Below are 22322 nucleotides of genomic sequence, written 5' to 3'. Positions count from 1 at the left end.
AATAGCCAAGATGCAGAAATTCACGATGTGTACATGTCGCCATAATAAGGATGTTTCTGAAAGACAGACGAGCCACGTGGGTTCTGACCTCCGCAGCTATACCCGTCAGGCTGTAACTGCCACCCTGATGTGCAGGAACACCGTACACCCCAGTGAGTGTCACTGCATGACCCCTCGCAGCCGCCGTTCAGCCAGGAGCAGTTTTTACCTGTAGGGACAAGGTAGCTGTCAAAACCACTGAACTCAGTGGAGATAGATGCCTTACAAGACACGTTGTATCATGTACCTTTTACGCGGGGTGAGGACCAGATGACCGCCTAGAGACAACCTTTGACCCTGCCCTCTCACCTGAGAGTATGGGTCTGCCAGAAAAACTGTGAAGCAGGGCAGAGGATTTTCTTTCCAAGCTATTATGTGGCCAATGCTAAGTGCTGGTGTGTTTATTTTCCTTCTACGGAGAGGCCAAGAACCTCTTGTGTGTCTACTGTAGGGTGCATGGGTAGTGAGGATGCTTGGTTTTGTATTTATGGATATTATATTTATGAATCAATAAGGTATCTGTGTTTGGGCATAAAACCTGCACTTGGCCTTGTCATTAGAGCTTTGAACAACTCTCACTTGTGCTCCTATAGTGTGGAGTTTCTTCAGAAACCTTTAGAGAGGACAGCCAGGTCTACATAGAGAAACCCTGTCTCAGGGAGGAAAAAGTCAGAGTTACTTTTCAACAACGCCTCCCCCCCACCTCAGGAGAAAACATGTTTTCTGAGGTCTTTCTCAATTAAATCCTTAGAGAATTCTATTTTTTCTTAAACAAATGGATTCATTCCTCCCCCAGACATTTGCCAAATGGTTTCTACTGCTTTAATTAATTTTGTAGATTTCATGTACTGGATCTGCAAAGTTGTGGTGGGTCATAGAAAAGCTCCATGCTGAAAGCTCAACAAAAGCACTTGCAAGCACCAGGCTCAGATCCTTCTGTAGAGGGATCTCTAGATTGGTGACGTCTGAATGCATTGCTACAGACGGCTGAGCCTTAGCTGAGGGTGTGGCCCTTGTGGTGACATGTGATGTGGATGCTACCCACACTAGACGGTGCCCTCCTGGCTTTATTGCAGAATTCAGAAGCAGCATAGTATTTAGGGGGGGTTTTTTTTGTTGTTTTTTGTTTTTTGGGGGTTTTTTTTGTTTTTTTGTTTGTTTTAGCTAATCAATCTCCTTAAAGCTAGTAATTCAGAATAGCCCTTGAAGTTTTGCAAGTGAAGGGATTTTGCTCAGACTCACAAGACCAAAGCCAAGAGCAAAATGCAACGTAATTAAATAAAAGGGAAACACAGCCTGTGTACATGTATCATTTCAGGTGTTCTCTCCTCCTTGAGTTGACCCCAGTGATAACTGTTAGTGTTTGAACATGCACTCCCCAGATAACGGTGCTATTTTAGGAAGCGTGGGACCTCCGGGACATGGGAACTAGCTAGAGAAAATGGGTCATTGGGGGCAGGTCGCTTGCAGTTACAGCATCAGCCCTATTTCCAGCCTGAATCTTCTACTTCCCACTCTGCCAAGATGAGAAAAACAGCAAGCAACCCCGCACTTCTTCTGCCCTGGACAGCACACCTCAGCCATGGCGGCTGCCAGCCAAAGCAAACCCTTCCTCCCTTCGTTGCTTCTGTCTGGCATTTTTGTCAGAGCCAAGCGAAAAGTAGTTGATGAAGGGGTCAACGCATTAAGCTGGCTCACCCCGTCTTCCCATCTCCCTCCTGAAGCTGAGGAGGCAGTTTCTTACCACACGTACTGGGCTCATCAGTGCCATCTGTACAGTCAGCTTCCCCGTCACACATCAGAGACTCTGGGATGCATTTCCCTCCATCACAGCTCACAGTGCCTTCTGGGCAGGATGCTGGGGTAGAAGTGGACCATTCTTTTTCATTACTACTTATAGAAGAGGAGCTTGCAAGAGACAATTATTTCAGTACACTATGTGCCAATATTCCCACAGCTGGTAGCAAGTCAAGGTTGGCGGGTAAAGTCTATCATTCTGGACTAGTTTTCTGTTTTTTCTTTTCCCAGGGAATTGGGGCTTTAGACTAAGTTGTAAAAATAGCCAAGACATCTGGGCACTCATCGAAACTGTGCTAAACTTGATGGATCTAGCTTTAAATAGTTAGAATTCAAATGGTACTAGAGCCAGTCACTTGACCTGAAATGAGTATTTCTTTACGAAGCATTTAAGGGTGCAAATGTTAGAAGCTGAGGGTGTTAAAATGTGCAGCCTTAACTCCAGAAAAGATTGAGTGGGGTTTGGGGGCTGGAGGGTTGTCTAGAAGGCAAATGTGGTGCTCGCCACACTCGCGGGTTAGGTTTTGTCCTTTTTAGTGGGAGATTCTCCCTGTCACTATGTGAGAACGGGAGTCATCTGTCATTAGGCTTCCTTCATAGACTGTTGCTCAGGCATTCTATGGAGTGTTCTTCTTCGCCAGGAACATTCTGGGCAATGCTTATTCAATATAAACATTACAAGGGTTTTTTTTTTAGCAGTTCTTGTGTTTCCATGGATAACTATATTGGCTATTGCTAGGGAGCATCTTGTTTTTAGATAAAGGATGGCAGCCTCTGCCATGGGGATTGAATACGTCCTGTGAAAAGCAGCCTACATACTGCACCCTGCCCTTGAAACATGAGTGGGGAAGCCAGGCTTACCACAGTCCTGCTCATCTGAGGCGTCACCACAGTGATCAACGCCATCACACCGCCAGCTCTCCATGATACATGCCCCATTCTGGCACTGCCACTGCCCAGCCAAGCAATGGCTGCGGGCACAGTGTGCTTTCATGGACCCTTCCTCACAGTCCTGTTGGACATTACAGTATTCTGAAGCATCCAGACACCGAGCTTTTCCTGGGCACTGGATTTTGTGGTCCCGACATGCTGTCAAACTCTCTGAAAGGCAGGAATGGAGTTGGTGGGCAGAATATCTGGACTATGTCGGACATGCATGTCTAGATAAGTACCTTGGCTATGCCATAGGCTTGGCCTATGGAGCCATGAACTAAGAGCTGCTAGCTAGACGTCATTGGTCACATGGCTGTGGCTTTCTGCACTCAAGTTTCTCTCCAAAGAAGTTTTCAAAAAGTCAATAAAGTTAATCATTTCGAAGAAAACAAAGAACTAGGTCTGAGAGTCTCTTATAACACCAAAGACAATAATAGCGTCTGGCTTAGCACACACAGCCTAGGGCTACTCTGTGGCTTACTTTCAGTTAGCACTGCCGAGGCTGACACAAGCTGTGAGGGAACAGAGATGATGGGCCATTGAAAATGAGTTGTAAAAACCTGATTTAATGGCCCAATAGGTAATGGCCCTTGGCCCTAGGCCTGTTGATATGAGTCCATCACTGGGACCCGTGTGGTAGAAGGAGGGAACCAAATACCCAACTTGTCCTCATCGACACACATGTGATGGATGGTGCATGGGACTCACACAGACACATGGACATGCAGATGCACATAAATAAATGGGCATCCCTTTAAAAAGTAAGCTTCACCTACCACAGTTAACCTCATCAGAGCCATCTAAGCAGTCACTGGCACCGTCACAAAGCCAGCTAGCAGGAATACATTTCCCGTCATCACACTGCCAGGCTTGTAGGTGTCCAAGACACGTCTCCTCTGCAGGCCAGCGTGGGATTCAAGAACAAGCATGGAGGAAGATGAGTTTTTCAGAGCTCATCAGTTCGCTGGATTTCATGCCTTACGTTTTAAATAGCAAGGCAATAATTACTCCTCATTTTAACACTGGTCACAACTCTGAACTTGCTGGGCCCGTCCACACTCCTGGCAATAACCCTCTGACATTATTTATTTTTCCCACACTGTGACAAAACACTTGACAGAAACAACTTGAGAGAAGAAGAAAATATTTTGGTTTATGGTTTAAGAGGGGACACAGTCCATCACGTAGAGAAGGCGTGGTGGCCAGAGGGTGAGGTGGCCAGTCACATTGCATCTTCAGTAAGAAGTCAGAGGGAAAGGTGACTATTCACACTTGCCTCGCTTTTCTCCTTTTTCCATGTTGTATTTAGTCTGGGGGGCACCAGTGCATACGCAAGTGCTACCTACATTCAGCAACAGTCTTTCCTCCTCAGTTAAGCTCTGGAAATGCCATTGCAGACATGCCCAGAACATCCTAGATAATTCTAGATCCTCTAAGCTGAGAGTCAACACCTACTTTAACAAGAAACAATGAGCCGATGGCCCTCAAAGCCTACTCTCCCACCGTCTTTCAGAACTCTGCTTTCTAGCAAGAGTTTTGACGGCAGAAATACTTTATACATGTTCTGTCTAAAGTGGCAGTTAGTCATGCATGACTCACGAAGACGTGAAAAGTGGGTTTTGCCTGAAAGTAGACCTGAAGTTTGTTTACATTTAACCATTCAGATACATTTTGACCCTGTACGGGGCTGGAGGCCAGAACAGTCCATCTCTTTGAATTCCTCTGATGTTTGAGGCTATATTCAGATTTAAGACAACCTGAGAATGAATAGGCTTGGCTTCAAATCTACCTTCAAACAGTTCTACCTAAGTAAGGAGACTTGGAGAGCTACGGTTAGCATATACAAAGGCCACACAACACAGCAAACATAATACTTACTCCAACCTGTGAGCATACAGGTGCTTCTGTTTGTTGGTTTCTTTCTTTGTTTTTGCTTATTATTTGATTTTGAGGGTTTAACCTGGGGCCTTGCACATGTTAAGCATACCCTCTACGCTGGAGCTGCACCCTGAGTCGTATCATGTTCGATATCAAGTATTTCATGTTAAGTTAGAAATAGCAAGTGATTATCCAGGAAGAAGCAAGTGGGATAAAGAAAGAAAAGACATATTCACAAATACGTGTGTGTTGGGGGGGGGGGTCTCTTTTCATGAGGACTTTATTCTCCTTCTATTGCACATGCCACAAGGATAGGACTCATCACTTAAGAAGTTTTCTGCCTGTGCTAGCGTTCAGGTGACCCACCAGGGGGTTTAAACACTCTAAGCCCTGAGATCTGGGGCTTTATAGGATGGGACCCAAATCTAAATGATTTGAGGTTTTTTGTTTTTTGTTTTGTTTTTTGTTTTTTTTTTTAACAGCATTAAGGATCAGCCTAGGGTCTTGCACATATGATATGCCACCCTTGTACCCCCACCCCCACCCCTGCCATTTTTTCATTTTTGAGACAGGGTCTTGATGGTTTTTCCAGGCTGGTCTTGAACTTGTAATCCTCCTGTCTCCGCCCAAGTAGCTTATATTTCAAATACCCACCCCAACACACATACATGCACGCGCACGCACACACAATCTGAACGTAATTTTATGTGATATTCTCAGTGAACCTGTCTCTTGGCCGAGACTCATCACATAAAGTCAGGTATGGAATTGTCCCACTGTGGTATCATGTTTGTACTAAAACATTTTGGATTTTAGAGCATTTCAGGTGTTCAGATTAAGAATGTTCAGCCAGGACTTGGAAACCAGGGCTAGTGCATGACAGCATCTTTCAAAGTGCTTACCACACTGCTCATCGGTCCCATCTGGGCATTCTTGTTCCCCATTGCAGAGCCAGGCCACAGGAATGCACTTGTCACCACAAGCCGCTTGCCGTGTCCTGTTGCACTCAATTTCACCTGCATTCAGCAACCAGGAAGCAAAGTCATGAAGATTTCTGGATTCCACAGCACAAGACAATACTTCTTCATGATAAGAGTGTTAGCATACTGCCCCAGTCTGCTTAGCAACCTATGACATCATTACCTACCTGCCACTGGGCATGCCCCTGCCCAGGAGTATATAAAGGGACAGACCCTCCCTGTCTCTCTCTTCTCTTGTTCCTCTCTTACCCTTTTAACCATCTCTGTCCCTCTATCTCTCTTCTCATCTGTCTCTCTCTCTCTCTCTTTCTCTCTGGGGTACTCCTCCTCATATAATAAACTTCTCCATATCATATTGGTTGTGTGGATCTGTTGCCTGGCATCTCATTTTTCATATTTAAAAAGGATGCCATCGAGTGTCATGTTGAAAGAAAGATAGTCTTTCCTCTCAGAAGACTGCGTTTCCCCCCAACCCACTTGGGCTTACCAGGAAATTCCTTGGACTGTGTGCCTGTTCTCCTGTTAGATTGAGGAAGATTCACACTTGAGTACCAGTAGACAGGGTGTAGTACTTCCTTCTGGCTCTAGCCTAGTCACGAAGCCATAGAATGTGAGCACATACAAAGTTGAGGTCTGGGCTCTCAGTACTTCCATTTAATCACGGACATGCACAGAGCCATGTTTAATAAGAGTCAAGCTTAGGGCCAAACCCATCATCCTTTAAGAATGCCTCTCTAAGAGCTATGCTATAGATATTTGGAAGCTTTCAGCTACTTGCAAAAGCTTGAGTTTGTATTGTTTCGCTCAAGTCATGAACATCTATATATTAAGCTCAGTGCTCAACAGTTAACCAAAAGCCTGATGGGGAGGAGCCCCAGAGGGAAGCTGCAGGAAGGCCCGACTATCAGTTTACTATATTGAGCTAACTCTTTGAGAAGGAGAGCCAGTCATTAGTTCCTAGAAAACGCACTATATGGCCTGGTACCCACCAAAGTCTCTGCGCTGCGTGGAAGACTCAACATATTCTGTTCCCATGGGTCGCTAAGAGATGGAAGTGGACATGAAAGCTGATGAGCAGCCTGCTCCTCTCAAGGAACTCTGTCCCAGTCTTACTGCATTGTTCTAAGACTGTGGTATCAGTTTAGTTGATTTTTAAAGAAAATACAACTTACAAAACTGGCTAAAAAATAAAAATAAAAATCCCAGGAGTACTGTTTATTAGTGGATTAGCTGCCACCTTTGGCCTCTCCTTGAATTCCACCAAGGCTAGCATACACTGCTTGGGTAGAGCTGCTGAGACTATTTAGTGTCTGGGAACTGCTACTATGGGAACAGGCTCAGCCAACAGACCACCTGCGTTGGAGCATTTCGGTTGGAGTACTTACCGACTGACTGTTAGGTCTCAAGCTGTCCAAACATCCCGTAATGAGCTATTGAAGGATTTCTGTTGGTTGGCTAAAAGCCAACATTCCTCGGGAACTTGGGAATATGATTCCAGTCTGCCAAAAGGAGTCATTTCCCTGACCTCTGGCAGAAGGGACATATGGCTCCACTGACGTGTACCTGTGGCTATATATCAAAGCCCACGTTGGTCCACAGGCTCCCTCGGTTCCTACTCACAAGTACCTGTTACATATTTCAAAGCCGCCCACATCACTCTCCTGACCCTTCTCTCTCCCCAGCTGCTTGGCCTCTTTATAACTGGCTATTTATTCTCTGCTATTTCCGCACTTGCTCTCTCTTCTCCTCTTCCTCTCTTTCCCTATACTCTATTCCTATCTCTTGCTATCTTGCTAACACCACCATTCTCTCCCGCTCTTCTGCTTCCCTAGCCCTGGCCGTGCTCAGTCTGCTATCCATATTCAGGCTACTACTGTCTCTCTCTGCTCTTGACTCTTCCAGATGCCTCTGGTTGTTCTCTCTCTTCTCTCTCTCTCTCTCTCTCTCTCTCTCTCTCTCTCTCTCTCTCTCTCTCTCATCTACAATAAAAACCTTAGCCATATCATGGAGTGGTCATGTCAGCAGTTTCTCTCACACTGATAATGCAACCTCAGTTTTCTTGTGTATGCGATGAGTCTGGGCAGTAAGTGATCCTAGGAAGGAGATTGAAGGCTTATGTGAGCTCACAGCTGCTGCTTGACAAAAACGCTGCTCAATCAATGCTCATATACCAGCACTTCTTTTGCTACCTCTTGCAGCAGAACCTTCCAGAAGGATTTCTCAGGGTTGTAGTGAACTCTCAAAAACTCAGTCAATTAGGTGAGTCATAACTGAAGGATATTTTGTCTCAGAGATTACCTGGGAACCAAAATGCATATGAATTCTGGACATTACCTGCAGATTGGTTTCCAATACTTCTTAAATATAGGTAGGTGCTTACTATAGAGGCAATTATATGTCATTTATTAACTTTTTTTCTGTTTTTCAAGATAGGGTCTCTCTGTGCTAGCCTTGGCTGTCCTGGACTCACTTTGTAGACCAGGCTGGCCTCGAACTCACAGCGATCCGCCTGCCTCTGCCTCCCGAGTGCTGGGATTAAAGGCGTGCGCCACCACACCCGGCTTCATTTACTAACATTTAATGACATTAAATTCACAGTAAATTTCTCATATCCATGGTGTCAGCTACATTGGTAAATGTTGTTCTAAAACATATGTAAAGATACCTTTCTACTCAAAGATGTGAAAACACTGCTTAGAAAAAAGCGAAAACCAAATCAAATCAATACAACACACACACACACACACACACACACACACACACACACACACACACACACACACAAAACCCAAGTTACTTTCAGAGGAAGTGTTGAAAGACCAGACACAGCCTAGATGATGTGAGGTACAAATCCTGAGAGTTAGAGCCTTGGAAGGACTTCTCCAAAGTGACTGAAGTTGGCTTAACCTCCAAACAAGACACAAAGATTAAAATGACTGCACACCTGCCTTCCATTTGTGGTTGGGATGGGATCAGGTCCACCTGTGCGGTGGGACTGCTAGCCCTGCCGGACAGGTGTTAGTCAAATACTGGATGACTACAACCTCTGCTAACATCAGCAGCCAGCAGCTTCACCCGCTGAGAACTGGAATATGTCTCAGCCACCCTGGGACACAGCGTCCTCCCTCACCCAGATCACAGAACGTTTTTTGGATCTATTTATGAGAGTGACATCAACAGGTGCCCTAGGAAGGTCTGCCATCCGTTCTTTCCCAGGGGCAGTTTTGGGAGAGTAGCACCTCTCGACTATACGATGCCTATCCCTGCCTACCTCGTGGCGACTTGTGGGAAACCAGAGCTACAAAGTGAATCCCACAAGGTCTGGACTTCGAGGAAGGAATCATTAAAGAAGTAAGGTGATCTAGGCACTCCGGGGTGTAAAGAGCTCCCTTTGCACTTGCTGGGTAACTCCATGTAAGAAAACCTTTGTCCTTGATGTTACCTTTCTTCCCACGCACAGGTTTACAAAGGGCCTGGTGGTCCTGAATCATCCAGGGTTGTCCCTTGAGGATGCTCAGCCTCACCCTTCTACATCCTACTTACCACCTCACAGCTGGGGACAGCACACTCAGCGAAAGCGCGCCCAGAAGTTCGCCTTCCGGTCCTGCAGCGCGCTGCTACCCAGCACGCCCCCCCCCCCCATCCTGCACCCTGCAAAACCGAGCTGCGACCCTTCCACCCTTCCCCTGAGTGCGCCTCTGCCAACCAGCCCCCACTCACCTGCCCCTGAGCGCCCAACACTGCCCAGAGATACCAGCACCAACCAGAAAAGGAGCAGCATGCCTGAGAGGAACAGACGGCGGGATCTTGCTCTTGCCAGGAGCCTGAGTAAGGAAAGCCCAGGAGGGAGGAGCAAGAGGCAAGGGGCTCAGAGAAGTAGGCAGGCGCCAGCTCCCACGCCTCCTCCTCGCAGGCTGCGGAATCTGAGAGTATACTGGTGCGAAATCTTGGGCTCCCGCGCTATCCGGGACAAGACCCTCCTCTGTCCAGGAAGGTCCCCTCGCATTGTGGCTGGGGACTTTGTGCCTCAGATCCTCCGTGGGACTGGAAACACTATGCTGAGCTCCCTGGCAGCTGGCCCTTAGGGTCACGGAAAGGGTTGGAAATTTAATTCAGAGATTGTGCCTTTATAGACCTGAAGCATGTCTGACACTCAGGCGATACTTGTGGCTGCTGCTCTGACCTCACTTTACAAAACATAGACCCCCTTCCACCCTCCCTCCTTCCCTGCCTTTCCACACCAAGCCCCCCCCCCCATGTGTGTGTGGCGAACCCTGGCCTGGCACTCTCCCTCTCATCGCCTAGCCCTCCTTTCTGCCTACCTAAGCAGAGTTAGTCCTTTCTATAGCCCAGGTTCAACGATGGCTATGAAGGTTCTAGAGATGTGATTTTTTTTTAACTGCTAAAGTCCCAAAGAACACTCCTGGATCAGTCCTTACGACTGACTGAGCAAGGCAAATTTGAGCAGAGTTAAGCAGGAACCCAAGAGAGTTGGAAGAACTTAGCCAGTCCTTACACACTGCTGTTCAGGAAGGAAGTGGCATGCCAGGTAAAGGTAAGACTCTGATGGATTTTCACAGGTACCTCTTACCTTGTACCTCCCGCTCAGTTTCCTTAGTTAAGTCAACATTCTCCAGCAAGCCAGGGGAGGTGAGTGCCTGCTTCTCAGAAAGAACACAATGGATTAGAATTGATTATGCTAAACTGGCACGGAGCATTTATAGTCTTTGAGAATGAGAGACAGCAATAAAGCACTAGAAAAAAAATAGAAACAGAAAAAATGAATTGCAAAGTGCTTCCTTAGATCATATTTGCAGCGCTATCGGCCAACAGCTTCGCTTTAACTTGTACCTCCTCTTCGTGTTCACTGTGGCCCCATCACGCTGACTTGAAGACACCACAGTGCCATATGCTCTGAAGTTTTCTTTGAATGTGTTGTATGCTCCGATTGCATAAGCCAACTTTTTAAAAAAAAAAAATGCCTGGTTTAAACAAAAATCTTCTAAGATATTATATTGGTTTCTTCTGGAGTGTCTGTGTTCTGGAGTCAGGTTATTTTAGATGCTTTAATAAATCTGGTGACAAAAAGAGCTGACAGAGTTGTGAGAATATAGACCCATGCTCACAGAAGGCTCCTGGCGTAAGTATCAGAAACCCATATCTGAATTAAGAGAGATTATATGTTGTCTTAGGCAGTTTGGCCTCCTACAAAAGTTGGCTTATGCAATCACAACGTAGATATGTGGCTTAATCAACAGAAATTTATTTTCTTTTGGTTCTAAAGATGAAATTGCTGGCAAATTCAGGGGTTGCTGAGGGTTCATTTCCTTACTCTGAAGATGGCTTTCTTCTTGTCAAATCCGTGGTTCTCTCTTATGCCCCTTAAAAGGGCACTAATTCCATGGTGGGGGCTGAATCCTTATTACCTAGTTACTAATCCCATGAGGGGGGCTGCATCCTCATTACCTAGTTACTAATCCCATGATGGGGGCTGCATCCTCATTACCTAGTTACTAATCCCATGATGGGGGCTGCATCCTCATTACTTAGTTACTAATCCCATAGTGGGGGCTCCATCCTCATTACTTAGCTACTAATCCCATGATGGAGGCTCCATCCTTATTACTTACCTACTAATCTCATGATGGGGCCTCATCCTTATTACCTAGTAACTAATCCCACAGTGGGGGTCCCATCCCCATTACTTAGTTACCCCACAGTCTCCAGCTCCTAATACTATGCTATCAGGTGTTAGATTTCCACCACGTGAACTGTAGGTGATACCAGAATGCACTCCATAGCAGAGGTACATCTGAATGGCAGCTTTATTGTTCTTATTATAAATCTCATTGGCTCTTAAAAGCTCTTAGCAACTGAGAAACTAGACATAGGTGATATAAATAAATAACTTAAATAACACTTGCATTTGTTTTTAAATCATTTTATTCTTGGACCTCAGTCTCTTTAGTCACATGTGTTGTCCTCTTTTTTTCTCTGCCCCCCTCACCCCACCCCATGTGACATTTCATCTCTTCTTTTTGAATCTGTGTCCCACCCTATAAAAATAGCCTACATCTTAATTCCCAACGCCTATGATGGCTTACATGGCTAAAGCACTTGCCACATGCACTTCAGTTAAGGATCCTAAAATGGGAGATTATCTTAGAATGGTACACTATACTCTTAAGAATCCTTGTGAGAATGGGGAGGCAGTGTGGGGAAGGACCAGGGAAGCAGCAGCCTGACAGATACCCAGGTTAGAATGATGAACTGGCTGGCTGGGTGTCATGAAGCAGTGAATTCGGGGAGGTTCTAGGAGCCCAAAGTGTTAAATTAATGATTCTTCCTCAAGAAAAAAAAATGTGACCCTGATAACAAACATCTTACTATCATAACACCCACGTGAGACCAGCGAGTGGCAGAATTTATGGGATAGTACCCGAATGACTATTCTGTTCGTTACCTTTACATTCACAGGAGTCTGTGACAGCAGTGACAGACTGCAGTGGACCCCCGGAGACCTCCCTCTTGCCTTTATTGTCTCCGTTCTTTCACTGCATCCATCACTGGATGTCCATTTGTTCTCCCACCAAAAGAAAAATGATGTCCTAGTGACGGCCATGGGCTCAGGGACCGGGAAGTGTAAACACTTAAGGACCATAGACAGGAAGCGTTTCAGAATGGTTTTCCTGATCTTTCATGGCTCTAAAACCACACAGCCCTTCCTTTCAGAAAGCTCACCTCCTCCAGGGAGAACTTCTCAGCAGGGAATGCCCGCATGGCACAGGTCGGCATCTAATTAGATTTGTCTTGAGAGACTTTAACTTAATCTTGTTTCATACCTGAATTTTAAAAAAATTATCACATTTGTTTTATTTATTCTTAGGGGGGAGGCATGGGGACATGCATATATGAGAAGGACAAAAGAGACGTGAGAGGTCAAAGACTTAAAAGTAAAGCAATAAATATTCCTAACTGAGCACAGTAGTACATGACTTTAATCCCAGCACTGGGGAAGCATATACAGGCCAACTTCTGTGAGCCAGAGGGAGGCCAGCCTGGTCTACACAGTGAGTTCCTGGCTAGTCAAAGCTACATAGTAAGGTCTTGTCTCAAAACAAAAACAAAAACAAAACAAAACAAAAAAACCTCCCAGAATAAATGATCCTCTATTGCTTGTGCCCAACCTGTGAGCAAGGATAAATATCAATGTGGCCCAACACAAAGTTGTAAACTCACTTAACACATTACAGAATGTTTATGTGATTTTAAGGCACTCTGTGGCAAAGTTCTCTGATATGGATTTTGTAGATGACAATGTCATATCACAATATCATAAGGTTGGAAGAAAAAAAAAATCTCTGACTTTCCCCAAAGAAGCTTAAAGCAAGTTCAAGAGGATGACAATAACTCCCAAGTGGGTTGATCTATCACAAAGTCAAGGTTTCTTTAAAGAAATAAAACACAATGAGAGATTCAACTACATAAATTGCAGAGTATCTAGTATCTGATAAAAATCAGTGGCCACAAAAGAAGCAGGAAGAAGATTCATGATAAAAGCAAAAGCAATCAATAGGAATGACAGACACGACAAAAATGTGAGGTAAGAATTGTAAAATATAGCGTCATTCTGTATGTTCAAGATGTAGAAGAGGATACCAGAGTGATGAGTCTTTGAGTGGGATTCGTGGATATGGAAAAGTTATCAGACGAGATGCATAACTGGTGAGAAACTGGAGAAGTAAAAATTTGTCAACTTAAAGGCATAATAATAGAATATATCTAAAATGAACCACAAGGCAAAGAAATAAAAAAAAAAAGAAGGGATCTTGGGAACATGTTGGATAGTATAAAACTATGCACATATAGGCAGCCATATAAATATATTTTTCAAGTATTATATTATACATATTATATGTATATTACATGTATACTATATTATATACATATAATATTTGAAGAAATAATAGCTGAAAATGTTTCCAAATCTCAGTTGCTTATGGGTCATGACCTCAAATAGAATCATGTAGTGCTGTGGGGGTGTGGCATGAAAATGCTGGCTACTGTAAAAAGATTCTGAACGTTCAATGTGAAAACTTAATTCAAAGTCAAATATGGTATATTCCCAAGATGTCTCTGGCAGTACCTTCCCACTGTGCATTGCGCAACTTCACTTCAGCCTTGCTTCTCAACATACAACATATATTTTGCATCACACAGAATGTCACGACACATAACACCAACAATTCCTGCCCCAAATACCCCAGCTCAGAGTTGAGACAATCGTCTGTTTTCTATTCTATAGAGCTTAGATGGTATAATTACCAAAACAAGACATTTCATATTTCCCTATCTTCATGCTTCAGAGTGTAAATATCAAATTACTATAGCTTTGACTGCATGATGCTGGCATATTTGGTTTTAAATCTTGGTGTTTTCATTTATTTGAGTTTTTACAAATTTGGTCTAGGACATTTATCTTGGGACTAGGGCAGAATTTCTAACAACTTCTGTAATGGCCCTGAGCGTACTTTAGCCATTACACTACATTATGTGACAAGATGTTGTCAGTATTGATGATTATGAACTCAAAATATCAGTCAACTCTAAAAGAGGCTGATAATGATCCACCCTGTAGTGTCACATACTCAGCTGAGACCTAATCTTTATAGAACATTCAGAATCTTTATAGACAAGTAAGCAACTGCATTTATCTTGTTACATGAATTTGCTTTATTCCTTATTTTTAATGTATAGTAAAACTATATGTATATCAAATAGTTATTTTAACAACTCATTATTATTTATTGTCAATAAATATTTAATATGGTGTATCAATCTTGTGTACTAATTTATCCGTGGCTGAACTCAGGAGGCAGAGGCAGGCAAATCACGGTAAGTTCAAAACCAGCTTGTTCAACAAAGCGAGTCCAGGACAGCCAAGGCTACACAGAGAAACCCTGTCTCAAAAAACAAAACCAAAAAAAATTTATTTTTTAGTCAAAAGGAAGTTCTGAGAAGAAAAACCTTAAGAGAGCTTGTTGGGGGTTAGATAATTTGTTCACACATCCAGGAAACTCAACAACTCAACAGAATACATCCAAAATATCTACATGAAGGTTCTTCACAAATAAATAAGTAAGTAAAAGCCAATGACGTAGGGCTAGAGAGATGACCGACAACTCAGAGTATTTGCTGCTGACCCAAGTTCCAGTCTCAGTACCCACACTGAGTGGCTCACCTGTAACTTCAGCTCTAAGGAATCGGGCACCTTTTGGCTTTTCAGGCACCCACATGTACACATGTGCATGTGCTCATGTGTGCACAGGTATACACACACACACACACACACATGCACGCACACGCACACACACACATATACACACAAATAAATCTCTTTTGAAAAAAACCTGAAAAACCAATGATGAAGAGAAAATATTGAAAGACCACAGAGCAAAATGATACATTTGCAGTGAAACAAAGGCAAGAACAACAGGAGAAACTCTACAAGCCAGGAAACTGCAAAGCAACAAATATATATAAATATATTGAACAGGAAAAACAAAGTCAAGTTAAGTCTAAAACTTAACAGATGAATGAAAGCTGAGTGATGTTGTCAAGGGCAGACCTGTATTATTGAAAAATATTAAAGGGTGGGTTTGGGAGAGTCCTCGGCGGTCAAGCGCAGTGGCTGCTCTTCCAGAGAACCTGAGTTCTCTTCCTAGCACCTATATGGCAGCCCACACTTGTCTATAACTCCAGTTCCGGGGCATCTGATGCCTTCTCCTGGCCTCCTGAGCACCAGGCACACATGGTGCACATATATACAGGCAGGCAAAACAGTCATACACATAAAATAAAAGTCAATAAAGTCATTTTTTTAAGAAAGAAAGAAATGAGGTCCAGTGGAAAATAAAATGACACCAGTTTTAAGAAAAATAACAACAACAACAAAAAACCCACAAAAAACAAAAAAAGGCTTGAATCTACGTAAAGAAAAAGAACAATAGAAACGTTAAACATCTCATTTTTATTTTCTCTTAAAAGTAGCTAGCTATTTAAAGCAAAGGCAATCATGGCACATTTTAATATACATGACATATACAGGAAGGAGACTATGCGACAACAGTGACTCCGAGGCCAGGAAGAAGAATCCACATGCAGTGTGACTGTGTGCTGCAGGGTGCACAGTGATGGGATGTCAGCTGAAGCTAGAACGTGGTCCATGTAAAATGACTGTTATAAACCCAAAACAGCTGCCGAGAATGCAAAACACAGAGGCCAATGAGTCACCAGCGGTAGAAGGTTATCAAAGGGGAAGTGTAGGCAAGGAAAAAAGCAGGAGAAAGCAGGGGGCCAAAAAAGAAGCAAGGGACAGATGGTACAAATATAAAACAAACACTACATGGGAGGTGGCGATGCATAGATTTCAATCAATAAGCACACAAAATGTAAATGTTCTAAACTCTGCAATTAAGCCAAGTGAGGAACTGAGCCATAAAGATATTTAAAGAACACTGAAAGCAGGGAATACAAGAAGAATGTGGGAGCAGCAAGCTTAACAAGAAGACGATGCAGCTACAGAGAAAGTGAGGGGCAAGGGGAGGAAGGCTAGAGGTGTGGAAGGGGCCGCATCCTAGTCGGATGTCTATTGGTGTGATAAAGACCATGATCAAGAGCAGCTCATGACCATGATGCAGCTAACAGTCCATCACCCAGTGATGTCCGGGCAGAAACATATAGGAAGGAATTAGAATGGGCCATAGAGGGATGCTGCCTACTGGCTTGCTTGACAAGTCTTGTTTATCGCTCTTATACAAGCCAGGACCATTTGCCAGGGGTAAATCACCTACATTGGTCCAGACCCTCCCACATCAGCTATTAACGAAGAAAATGACCCACAGAGTTGCCTCTGGGCCAATCTGCTGGAGGCATTTTCTCAATTAAAATTCCTTCTTCCCAAGTGACCCTGACTTGTGTCAAGTTGATAAAATTCTAAGCAGGACAGGCAGTGACAGACATTGCAAAGACGGCTTTTACTTACGCAGTGCTCCAGAAGGCCAGTGGGACGGGCCACCCAGGATGTCAGCCCTAACCACATGTGCTCAGTGTCCACACTGATGGGCAGCTGATGGCTGCCTCGTGACTCCACCACTGCAGAAAGCTCTGCCGGACTTCATTGGAAAGTTTTTAAGATGAATGTAATGTGATTGTAAATGCTGTTGCTGCTTTAGTGTTGAAGAGTACAGAAGGCAAGGATGAAAAGAGCAATGGCACATTACATCTTTAATAATGTAGCCTAGAAATAAAGAAGAACATTCATTAAACTCCAAGATAAATGGTGGCATAGAGGGAAAGACTATTTTGTCATTAAAAGTAAATATTAAGCGTGTTGGTGGTGGTTTATCCTTTAATCCCAGCACTCGAGAGGCAGATGCAGGTGGATCTCTGTGAGTTTGAGGCCAGCCTGGTCTACAGAGTGAGTTCCAGAGTGAGTAGCCAGGGCTACACAGAGAAACTTTGTTTTGAAAAACTAAAGCAAGCAAGCAAACAAATACTACTTTAAACTTTAAAAGTTATATGACATCAAAGTGGTTGACACAAGTCTTTTCAACTCAAGTATTCAGAAAGGAATGACACACTGCTTTCCTCTGCTGCCTCCTCCTCTTCCTCTTTCTCCTCCTCTTCTTCCTTATCTATATTTTACTTTAGAGCATGGGACATGATAAGATTTCCCTGTGCAGCCCTGGCTGCCCTGAAACTTACTCCACAGGCCAGGCTGGCCTTGAACTCATAGAGACTCACCTGGCTCTGCCTCCTGAGTGCTGGGATTAAAAGCATGCGCCACCACCTCCTGACTCACATTCATATTATTGTTAAACTTCAAGTTCATATGTTTTTTAAAGATTTATTTATTTATTATGTATACAGCATTCTGCAGGCAGGCCAGAAGAGATGGTTGTGAGCCACCATGTGGTTGCTGGGAATTGAACTTATGACCTTTGGAAGAGCAGTCAGTGCTCTTAACCTTTGAGCCATCTCTCCAGCCCCTCAAGTTCATATGTCTTTAGGAAGATGAAAATTTAATTCTATCTTTTACAATGTTTTCGGGGGGAGGGGGGACTTCACATATGAATACTGCATCTCTTAGCCCTCCTCTCCCTCCCCCACACGTACCATGTTCCCTTCCAAATTAACAATCTCATCTTTAATTATTGTTATGTGTATACCCACATTTATATATGTATATGATTGTATATGTGCACATGTATATATAACCTATTGGGTCCATTTAACTTTCTTGTCAGCACCGCTGGTTGATTCTTAGTAAAGGTGTAAGACCACCACCCCACCCACACACACACACACACAACTGACTTATTGTAACAGAAGTTGCTGTTGTCCTGTCCGGGCTTCCTTACCACTTCTGCACACACTTGCAGCTTCCACCTTCCATTCCTTGGGTGTATTTTCTGGTCTCCATATCCTGCTGTGCCTTCTCGGGTGAGATGCCGGAACTCACACTCGCCAGAAGCAGCCGTCAGCCAGTGAGTGACAGAAACTGGTGAGGACATCCTCTGCTGATCCTGCAGCTGGCCACAGTTGCAGCGAGGCGACATTTGGACTCCACTTTCTTTTCTGTCATCCTTTGTCACTCACCACCTGCCCCACCCCCACCCCGCCAACCCCATCTTTCTAGAAATCGTGTTCCAAAATGGCCACTTCCACTAAAATCTTCACCCCAGAGTCTCCTTCAGGGAGACTACGCGTAGGAAACCATCCACTCCCTTCCATTCTTCCTGCATCGTGCGGTACGAGGGGGAAGTTTATTCAGCGCACACAGGTGGGTCTTGATCTAAAGCCCATCGGACTCATATGTTCCATGCAATGTGAACTGCACATAAATTGGCTTTGATGTTGATTAAGTGTGTTTGTCTGAAATTAAAAGTATAATCTGAACACAACTAGGTGAAGTTTCCGAGTTTGGAAATAGACTTCCGTGTCTTCACACAGGACATGAAGGAGGGACCGACCAGTACACTACAGTCTTAGATGAGGTTTCTGTTGTTGCGATAAACACCATGAATAACAGCACATTATATCACAGTTCCTCATGGAAGGAAGTCAGTGCGGGAACCCAAGGCAGGAACCCAGAGGCAAGCACTGAAGCAGAGGCCATGAAGGGGTGCAGCTGACGGCCTTCCCCGTTAGGGCTTGCTCAGGCTGCTTTTTGTTGTTGTTGTTGTTGTTTTTCAAGACAAGGTTTCTCTGTGTAGCCTTGGCTGTCCTAGACTCACTTTGTAGACCAGGCTGGCCTCAAACTCACAGCGATCCACCTGCCTCTGCCTCCCAAGTGCTGGGACTAAAGGCATGCACCACCACGCCCGGCTCCACACTGCTTTTTTAAACCACTCAGAACCACTAGCTAAGGGGCAGCATTTGCTACAGTGACGTGAGTCTGTCTATATCAGTCACTAATCAAAAACGTGCCCACAGGACAAGCTGCTGGGGGCATTTTCTCAATCGAGGTCTTTCTTCCCAAAAACTACTTTGTGTTAAGTTGACAAAGCATGGGTCAGCACAGGGCCTGACTAACTTACGTAATTAGAAAACTGAGGGACCTGTAGGAGACAAATGTTTCCAGGAATCTGGCAAAGATAGCACAAGAGAGAGTGATCCCTGTGAAGGAAGTGCAAAGAGCCCTGCAGACTCTTGTCTTTCTATCCAGAGTCGGTTACCGATGTTGGAAGCAGATGGGGGACACAGAACTGAAGAGACAGCCTGGAGCAGCCAACACTTGAACAGTAGACAGCCAGAGAGCAGGAAGCTACCCAGAAAAAAAAAATGGTTGCCAAAATCTATATAAGGGATTCACTGTAGTCCTTTCCTAAATCCTAAACTACCCATTTATACGTTTGGATTCTGTGGAGTCAGACAAAATATGACAATCACAAAGCCAGAAAAACTAGACAGTCTCTGGAGTTGACAAGTGTTAGTCTTCATCGTCAACCCCACTGGATCAGGGTCACCTCAGAGTTTAAGGCACACTTGTGGGTGTGTCTGTGAAGACAGTTCCAGAAGACATTGACTGAATGGAAAAAGACTCCCCTCCCCCACCTTAGGGTGCATGATACCATCTCACAAATGGGAGACCTGGGTAGAATTAGTGGGGGAAAGGAGAATCCTAACAGTCTTGGCCCTCCCTTCTTCCTGCTTCCTGGCCTGCTAGGCAGTGGCCCCACTCCACCATGTCCTTCTGGCCACAATGGGCTGAATCATCCGCAAGCATGGAGCCCAGGAAACATTTCCTCCTTTAAGCTGTTTCTGTCTGGCGTTCGGTCACAGCAAGGGGAAAAGCCACTGATTCAACAGACTTCAGGGACATTCGAGGTTCAGAGAAGTTATTGACTACCCAGGATACTACTATTCCTAAAGCAAAGGCTTCAAAACTGTTCAAGATCTCTCCTCTCTAAGAAGCATCATCAAGTTTTTATCTGTATCTATCAATATTTTCTATATCATAAGTTAAAACTGTAGTTAAGGAAATGATAGGCCTGTCACATATTAATATAAATAACATATTTTATAAAGATCGGAGTTTTTTCCCTTAAAATAAACCAATGAGCACAGCCACCTAGTTTGACATTTGTCAAAAAAAAAAAAATCTCTCCATTGCCCTTCACAGAAGACAGCTGAATACTCATATGGGCTTTTAAACTTAGTCTGTTAAGAAATGGTATTTTGAATTTAGCCTGTGAATAAAATATGCCCAGACATAGATAGGTGGTTAGCCATAAAAAAAAAAAGAAAGAAAGAAAGAAAAGAAAAGAAAAGAAAAAAAGTGCTGACTTTCCAGATATTGTAGACTCTGCTTTTGTAACCTCCTGGCATTTCCAAACATATCTTATTTGACAATTTAATTATCCAAGATTTAATCACTTCAGGTGTCTGCAGTGGTCCCAAATCCTATAGGATTCATAACAAGGAAGTGAGGGTTTGTGTATAAAAGCATGGTGGAATGATGCGGAGAGACATGGAACTGTGCTATGAAAAGATGGAGCAGAGACAGAGTATGATGCCACAAACCAAGGACCACCCAGGGCTATGAGGAGATGGAAGGAACAGAAGAGGTCCTTCCTCTAGAGACTCAAAGAAACCTGGTCCCGCTAACCCCTCTGTTTCCAACTCTTGCCTCCAGAACTGTGAGGCAAGGCATTTCTATTCTGCAGGGAAATTAGTACAGACAGTAAGGCCCAAATTTAAACAGTGATGGTTTCCTACAAATTAGTTGCCCTGTGGAATCAGACTGTGGGCATCCATACTGTCTTACTAGCATGTCTTCATTCACCGTCTACTTTGCATGCATCTTTCCTTCTATGCATGCCTTTGACTTTGTATATGCTCACTTGAGCTGTGCTAGTTGATGAGGGTTTGAAGGCATTCCAAATAGTAACAACTTTTTACAAAAATCTCTCCCCCCCCCACCTCTCCCTCCCTCCCTGCCTTACTCCCCCCTCCCTCTGTGGGAGGAGAGGGGAGGGGGGGAGTGCCCATACACCTGCCACAGTCATGCAAGTACCCAATGAGGCCAGAAGAGGGCATCAGATCCCCTGGAGCTAGAAGTACAGAAGATTGTGAGCTACCCAATATGTGTACTGGGCACCAAATTCCGGTCCTCTGTAAGAGCATCAAGTGGAGAACAGGCACTATCAACCGAACATCTGCCCCACTCTCAGCGTTTTAATCCTACATATCTCACGTGTGTGGTCATGTGTGAGCACTTGTGTGGCACATGTGCCTGTGTGTAGAGGGCAGAGATTGAGGTCAAGTGTCGTCTTCTGTCACTCTTCATCTTCTGTTGTGAGACAGAGTCCACCACTGATCCTGGAGCTCACCAGTTGGCTGGACCATCTAGCTGGCAAGCCCCAGAGATCCTCCGGACTTTGCTTCTGTGTCACTCTGACTATACATGTATCCCAGCACGCCAGTTGGTTTAACTAGAGACCTGAGGTCAGGTCTTCACACCTTTGTGGCACGCACTTTCCTGACTGAGCCATCTCTTTAGCACTAGCATATTTTTATAATATATGATGAGTAGACTGTTGCCCTATAGCCGGCTAAGGCAGCTTCCTCCAGTAATAGTACAGATGCTCCTGGCTGTGCACATGCCTTATTGACATTTGGTGTGGCTCAGCACGGCACATTTTGAGATTTTTTTTCCCCCTGCCATCCAAAGCTAACCAGGCCTGACCCTGCTTGGCTTCTGAGACTAGGTGAGGTCATGCACATTCAGGATGGTATTGACACATCTTGCAATTTTCCATTGTGGCTACCTGGAATGGTGGCATGAAATGAACAAATTCCCACTGAATTTGAACAACATGTAAAATCAAAAAGATAGACTTCAAATCATGGACACCTAGAATTCTATTAGGTAATTTTTTGTGCATGGTTAAGATTCTTCCTAGGAAATTTTATTTCATAGTTTTCCAATTTTTTGTACATGTTCTAGTGGAAGATTTGGCATTTATGAGCATAGCCTTAGAGTTAAGATCTATTTATGCAAAAAATTAAAACATTCTCATAATAAAAGTTTGTACTGCCACAAAATTCAATATTTGGTTGAAAGTGAACCAACATCTTAGTAATAAGTGTCTTACATAGAGACATACAATAAATATTAAACTGAACTGC

At 44.1% G+C, this 22322-nt stretch overlaps 1 protein-coding gene across 4 annotated transcripts in view; it reads right to left on the bottom strand.

The window, feature by feature from the left end:
• Window positions 1–9819, bottom strand: part of LOC311584148 (low-density lipoprotein receptor-related protein 2-like) — a 119769-nt gene extending 109950 nt beyond the window's left edge. For all 4 annotated transcript variants that reach the window (XR_014774805.1, XR_014774806.1, XM_084758259.1 and 1 more), the window contains exons 1-6: window positions 9348–9819; window positions 5550–5663; window positions 3546–3665; window positions 2698–2937; window positions 1784–1897; window positions 89–208 (exon numbers count right to left, since the gene is read on the bottom strand). Coding sequence is in view for 2 of the 4 variants with exons in the window: in XM_084758259.1 (XP_084614385.1) it covers window positions 89–208; window positions 1784–1897; window positions 2698–2937; window positions 3546–3665; window positions 5550–5663; window positions 9348–9408 (769 nt within the window). In the remaining 2 variants the exon portion in view is untranslated. The remainder of the gene's footprint in view (window positions 1–88; window positions 209–1783; window positions 1898–2697; window positions 2938–3545; window positions 3666–5549; window positions 5664–9347) is intronic.
• Window positions 9820–22322: the final 12503 nt, after the last annotated feature.

The sequence above is a fragment of the Acomys minous genome, assembly GCF_964271855.1.
Source record: "Acomys minous genome assembly, chromosome: 15".
NCBI lineage: Eukaryota > Metazoa > Chordata > Mammalia > Rodentia > Muridae > Acomys > Acomys minous.
Note: the sequence above shows the minus strand (reverse complement) of the source record. Positions and strands in the feature narration are given on the sequence as shown.